This window comes from Capra hircus, chromosome 11, assembly GCF_001704415.2.
Source record: "Capra hircus breed San Clemente chromosome 11, ASM170441v1, whole genome shotgun sequence".
In the NCBI taxonomy this organism is placed as follows: domain Eukaryota; kingdom Metazoa; phylum Chordata; class Mammalia; order Artiodactyla; family Bovidae; genus Capra; species Capra hircus.
The window spans coordinates 95,588,797-95,595,021 of NC_030818.1; the positions used below are offsets into that span (position 1 = coordinate 95,588,797).

At 43.2% G+C, this 6,225-nt stretch overlaps 1 protein-coding gene across 1 annotated transcript in view; it reads right to left on the reverse strand.

Moving 5' to 3' along the window:
- PPP6C (protein phosphatase 6 catalytic subunit) overlaps nt 1-5,934 on the reverse strand; it is a 40,595-nt gene extending 34,661 nt beyond the window's left edge. The window contains exon 1 of the mRNA XM_005687131.3: nt 5,647-5,934. Coding sequence (XP_005687188.1) covers nt 5,647-5,721 — 75 coding nt within the window. The 5' untranslated portion in view covers nt 5,722-5,934. The remainder of the gene's footprint in view (nt 1-5,646) is intronic.

The following is a 6,225-nucleotide window of genomic DNA, read 5'->3' on the forward strand; positions in this document are numbered from 1 at the left end:
GGGTTCAATCCCTGGTCAGGGAACTAGATCCCATATGCTACAACTAAGACACAGCAGAGCCAAATAAGTAAACAAATATTTAAAAAAAAAAAAAAAACTTCCGGAAGTGTTTATCCATCTAAAAGATAAAAATGCACGTGTATCAGCCTAGTCTTCCATGATGCGGCCTCTGCCTGTCTTTGCGGCACCGCCTCCAGCCATACCAAACTGCGTCGAGTTGTGTTCTTGGGGATTAAGCTATACCACTATACACGGTATTTCTTCTGCTTCACGTTCTTTCCTTCCTGTTTTGTCTACCTGAAAAAACTCGGCTCATTCTCTCATTGCTCCTCCTTTTGTGAAACTATGTGTGGCTTAAGAGTTAAATGCTGCTGCTTCTATTTCTCTGATATGATGAACAGCTCTCTATTTTAGCACTGCCACACACTGCAACGATCACCTGTTTACCCTTCTATCTCCTTTACTGTATTGAAAGCCCCTCAAAGACATTAAGAAGTACCAAATTCTCTCTCAAGAATCCACCGAGAATAATATTTGACACAAGGGGACATTTAAAGAAATGTTTGTTGTAATGCAGTACATACAAGGTAGTGTTTAAGATTGTAGAGAATACCAAAATAAACAAGATATGATCCTGGCCCTTCATAAAGCTTGTAGTCTAATGGTGAAGACAGGCATACTTACTATCATACAAGACAGAACCATATAAGCGGTAGTAAAATGGAACAAAAAATGCTACGGGGCAAAGGTCAGTATAGAAAAAGAATGGAATTTCTTTTTTCTGGCCTTGCCAAGTGGCTAGCAGGATCTTAGTTCCCCAACCAGGGACTGAACCCAGACCCTGGCAGTGAAAGCAGGGAGCCAGGAAATTGCAGAATGGAAATATTTAATAGCAAATAAATTCAGATATGTACTCTGCTGAGTCACTGGGGCAAAAATCACATAAACCTTATCAAGTCCTGGCTCTGATATCTGTTCTATCACAGTGGTAGAATGGACAGAACGGTGCTCTGAAAACTAAGTAGCTGTGTAAATTCTAACCATTACTAATCATTCTAACTGCAGAATCCAAGAGCCCTGCACGGAGAAAGTGACATCTGAGCTAGAGCTAAAAAGGGACACGGAGGGGAATTCCCTGGCGGTCCAGCAGCTGGGACTCGGCTCTCTTATGCTGTGGACCTGGTTCAGCCTCTGGTGAGGGAACTAAGATGCCACAAGCCACGTGATGAGGGCAAAACAATTAATATTTTTCAAAATAAAATAAAGGGGCATAAAGGGTGGTGTATAAAGGAAGCATAAGTGGTGGTTATGGATGTGAACCCTAGTGCCAGCCTGCCTAGGTTTGCATCCACGCTACTCCACTTACTTATTACCAGCTATATGACTTGAAAAGTTACTTAATTTGTCTGTGTTTGAGTTACCTGTCTGTAAAATGGGGCAAATGTTAACACCCAACTTACACAGTATTAAATAAGTTAACATCTCTGCTATGTAAGTATTAAGTAAGTAGGTGAAAGAAACAGACTCAGCAGAAGCAAAGATGCAGGGAAGTACAAGGCATATAGTCAGAAGAGAGTACTCCAATGTGCTCAGTTCAGTTCAGTCGCTCAGTCTTGTCCGACTCTTTGCGATACCATGAATCGCAGCACGCCAGGCCTCCCTGTCCATCACCAACTCCCGGAGTTCACTCAGACTCACGTCCATCGAGTCAGCGATGCCATCCAGCCATCTCATCCCGTCGTCCCCTTCTCCTCCTGCCCCCAATCCCTCCCAGCATCAAAGTCTTTTCCAATGAGTCCACTCAGAATGGAAAGTGAAAGAAGGTGATGAAGTGGAAGACATAGTGTTTAGAAAAATATGCTACTTGCCACCCTAAAAAGGTTATTAACTATATCAGAAAGAGCTCTGCACAAAGAGGCTTTCAAACTTAATTCCTTATTAGTTGGACAGCCTCAGGCAGATCATGAACTCTACGAAGCCCAGTTTCTCGTCAGCGAAGTGAGGATACAGAACTAGGTAAACACTGATTCTCAGTTCTGAAATTCTAGAAAAGGGGCTGCGGAGTCATTAGAACCGCGCACTGTCCCATAGGAAACCTACTGACACATGTAGCTACTGAGCACCTAAAACGTGGCTGATCCAAATTGGGGTGTGTTATCAACATAAATGTAAAATATATATCACACGTCATAAACTTAATACAGAAAAAGACAAGATATTACACTAGTTATTTTATATTAATTACATGTTGAAATTGTGTTAAATAAAATACTACTAAAAATGGATTTCACCTGTGTATGTTTTTACTTTTAAAAATGTAAATATAATTTGAGGCTCACAGTTATGAGCATTTTCTTTCTATTAGACAGCACTACTACAGACTACTTTCAGAAGATCAGAGAGAATGTGATTCTATGGCCAAAAAGACAAGACAAAATGTCAAGCATTATCAGAAGGAGTTGGAAACACTATTTTAGCCCTATACAAAGCCATGGTCTATCTCTAACTGCTGTACTGTGTTGAGTTTTCCTTGCAATACCTGAAAAGATGATATGCAAAACCAAATAACTCAGGTAAACAGAATGATCAATAAGACAGGCAATAAGGTGAGTGGCAAGACTAACAGGCTTCAAGCCTAGAAGGATCATGACTACCACATATGAGAATCTATTAAATAAGACAGAGGCCGAACAAGGAGGTACAAAAGGTTCTCCATCAAATCTCAGAAAAAAGCAAGGGAGGATTCTCTGAGGCTTTATGGAAGCATTTCAAACAGAGGTACAACTTTGCAGAGCAGGTGGTCTTACATGAAAAACAGATGGCTCAGAGTAAACATACAAGTGAGCTTCAAAAAAGATTGCATTAAATTATTAATCCATAGAAGTGGTTACTATTCCTGTGTTGTATGTCTGACGCAGACACTAGGATTCTCCCAACCCCGACCACAGAAATCATCTTCAGTTCTTCAGTAAAAAAGGAAAAAACTGAATGTCAACTGGATGTGCCATTTCTTTACTTACATGGCACCTTTAAGAACTGTCAGAGAGATCAGACAATCTCCACTTTACAGATCCTTTCTCATGCCAAAATATTTAAGTGTAAGTATTCGGTAAGCCTGTCTTTTATCATCCCTTCTTCCACTTGGCCAGATATGGAATCTGTGTCTTCTATGATCCTCTCTGAAATCTTTATAGTGGGTGAGAATCACATGAACTCTTTTTTTAAGAAAGGTTACCCTGTGGTCCGCACACTTTCACATATCATCCTTATTTCTTAAAACAGTTATGTACTTTTGATCCAGGACTAGTGATCTGACCACTTCCAAGGTAGATGCAGAGAGATCATGACTAGATCTAGAACATCCTATGCATTTATTATTTTATTTAGTATCTCCAACTTTCAGTCAATTCAAAACACAGGTAAATTTCTATTTTCCTACCAGAACAAAACTTTTCCATAATGATCATTAAGTGGCCCCAATGATTTCTTTTCTTTCTTTGATAGAATATTTTATTTTGGCTTTAAAGCATCAGAAGAAATGCTCCTGGAATACTTTCTTGGCCCACCTAATTTTAGTTTGCACTTCATGCCAAGAGGGAGAAACAGAATTAAATTTCTTTAAATACACCAGAGATGCAGCACAAGAAAATTAATCTGATAAAATATTTTCAAGACAAAGAAGAAAAGCCTCTACTTACATAGAAAAATTTAGAATTCTTTTTTTTCTAGTATTGGCAGGGGGAGGGGGTGTGGATTTACCAGGAAACAGATACACACTAAATACAGTCCCATTGTGCTGTAAAGGGAAATGAAATGGTTTAACAAATACATTATTTTAGGCTGGGAAGGAAATCTGATGTTTATAAAACTAAGAGGTCAAAGAAAACTAAGCTGACCTATCTTTCCTATCATTTCAATACCCAAGATCAAGATATGTTTCATAATAAGCAACACCTTACTCATTATAAACATAAAGGTTAAAACTGCTTAAGAACAGAAAATGCCACTTCATTACCCAGACAGGCAAAAGCCAACTTCACCAATGGAATTAACAACGCTACTAAAAGACAACTGATTAGTTTTCTAATGAACTGGGTTGCAATGTTGGGTTGTTTTTCTTTTTTTTTTTTCCCCCCTTAGGAAAATTCCTGTTTTCTAAAAAGTCATACAGCAGAAAGAAGCTTCAAAATGACTCTCACAAAAACATGGACTTCCCTAGTAATCCAGTGGCTCCCAATGCAGGAGGCCTGGGTTCAATCCCTGGTCAAGGAACTAGATTCACATGCCACAACTAGCAGTTTGTAGGCCACAACTAAAGACCCCACATGCTGCAACTAAGACATGGCACAGCCAAACAAATAAATAAAAATAACTTTTAAAAAAAGAGCATAAAAGTTAATTTTTATTATTACTGCCTTTGTCCCTGTTTTAATTAAATTATCCTGCTAAAAAAGGGGGAAATGGACAAGAATGACACTCCTATCAAATAGCACATATAATTAACATCTAAGTACAAATAAGTTATATTCACAACAGCTCCTGTGGCCTCAAGCATTTTGCATACTGTTAACAGATGTTCAACTCCCTGCACCAAAAGATGGAAAAAAGTATCTTCCTTAAGAAAACTCACAAAGATAAACTGCTTTAAACTCACGGCTTAAAGAATAAAATGAACTCAAAACTATCAACAGTTTACCCACTTAGCACACAACAAATCAACTTAAATGAACAAAAAAACAGACACTAGCAGTAACCGGTAAAGACTGCTAGTGGCCTAAGAACTGGTTTTAACAAACGCAAAGAAACACTTGTCAAAACGAGCAGTAGCCCAGAGATTTACATTCTTTTATTCTTACACTCACTCCTTTATTCAAACAGAGGTTTACTGTTACTCGGACTCGGCAGTACAAGGAACAACTCTCCTCCCTTGGAAAACTCTGAAAATTCAATCTTGAGCTAAGAAGAGATTTCGGGGGAGGGTGGACTTGACAGAAAAGTATTTGTATTTATTGACAGCCCCCTACTTTATCCACTTAAACTACAGCCCAACGATGTACTTGAAAACGGGTTCATATTGGAATTAGCAGGAGAAAACCAACACTCTGAGAAAGTAACTGGGAGAAGCGCTCGGGAAAGAGGGACGACCGGACGTTCTCACATCACCACCAGACCGCTCGGGACCCCCCTGCCCCTTCCCATACCCATTCCTCAGGCACCTGAACACACTGGGGCTGCGTTCCGGGAGCCGGCGACATCTCCTGTCAGACGCCGGCCACCCCGCGCTCCCGTCACCGCCCCTGCAGGGGATGACCCCGGGCCGCGAGAGCCGAGATCGGGGTAAAAGGAGAGGTGCCTTGCAAGCAAAGCCGTGAGGGCTGAGGGGGAAACCCGGGGGCAGAGGCCGCGACATCCCTCGGGATCCCCCCCGAGAGAACCGGGACAGCATTCGGGGGTCTCGGGCTCCCCCCGCCCCGCGCGTGACACCAAGTCGGACCCGGTCGCCTCGCATCGCGTTAGGCCCTCCACCCTGATAGGACGGGATGCCGCCGGAGGGTCCCGCGGAGAGAGGAAGGGCGGGCCGGCGGGCGCCCCACTGCCGGAAGGGGCGAGCCCCGAAAGCAGCGCTCCCGCCCAGGCCGGGCTTACCTTCAAGTCGTTCTCCGGTAGGTATTTGCATAGCCGCGCTATCTCCACGTACTTGTCCAAGTCCAGGGGCGCCATTTTAGAAATAAGAAGCCCCGACGGCGGCGGCGGTATCCGCGGCGGTACCAGCGGCGGCAGCGGCGGAGGCCGAAGCCGGAACCCTCCCTACGTCACGTCCGGCCCGTGAGAGGCGTCTGCGCAGCGGCGTCAAGCTTGACCCGATTTTCCCCACTGCCTCGACACGCCCCACGCCCTCTCCCGCTGAACCCAGGCTGCAGGCCCCCCAAGAGGCCCCGTGGGTCCGGGGAGCGGAACCCGCTGAGACCCGTAGTTATCTGCCGCAGGGAGTGCTGGGATTTGTAGTTTTCTGTAGTGGCTAGCTGCTCCTCTTTTCCTTTCCTTTTCTTCGTCTTGACTTTCACCTCTTTGGGGACTCAGGGAGGCTTTTAAGATGCAAAACGGCAAAGCAGGTGACGTTAGCCATTCCTTGGTTTTTCACTCCTACTCTTTTAAGCATTCTCTTCGCCAGAATATCTTCAGTTAAAAATGGGGTAAGCCTGGCCAGAGAGTAACCTGTTTGCA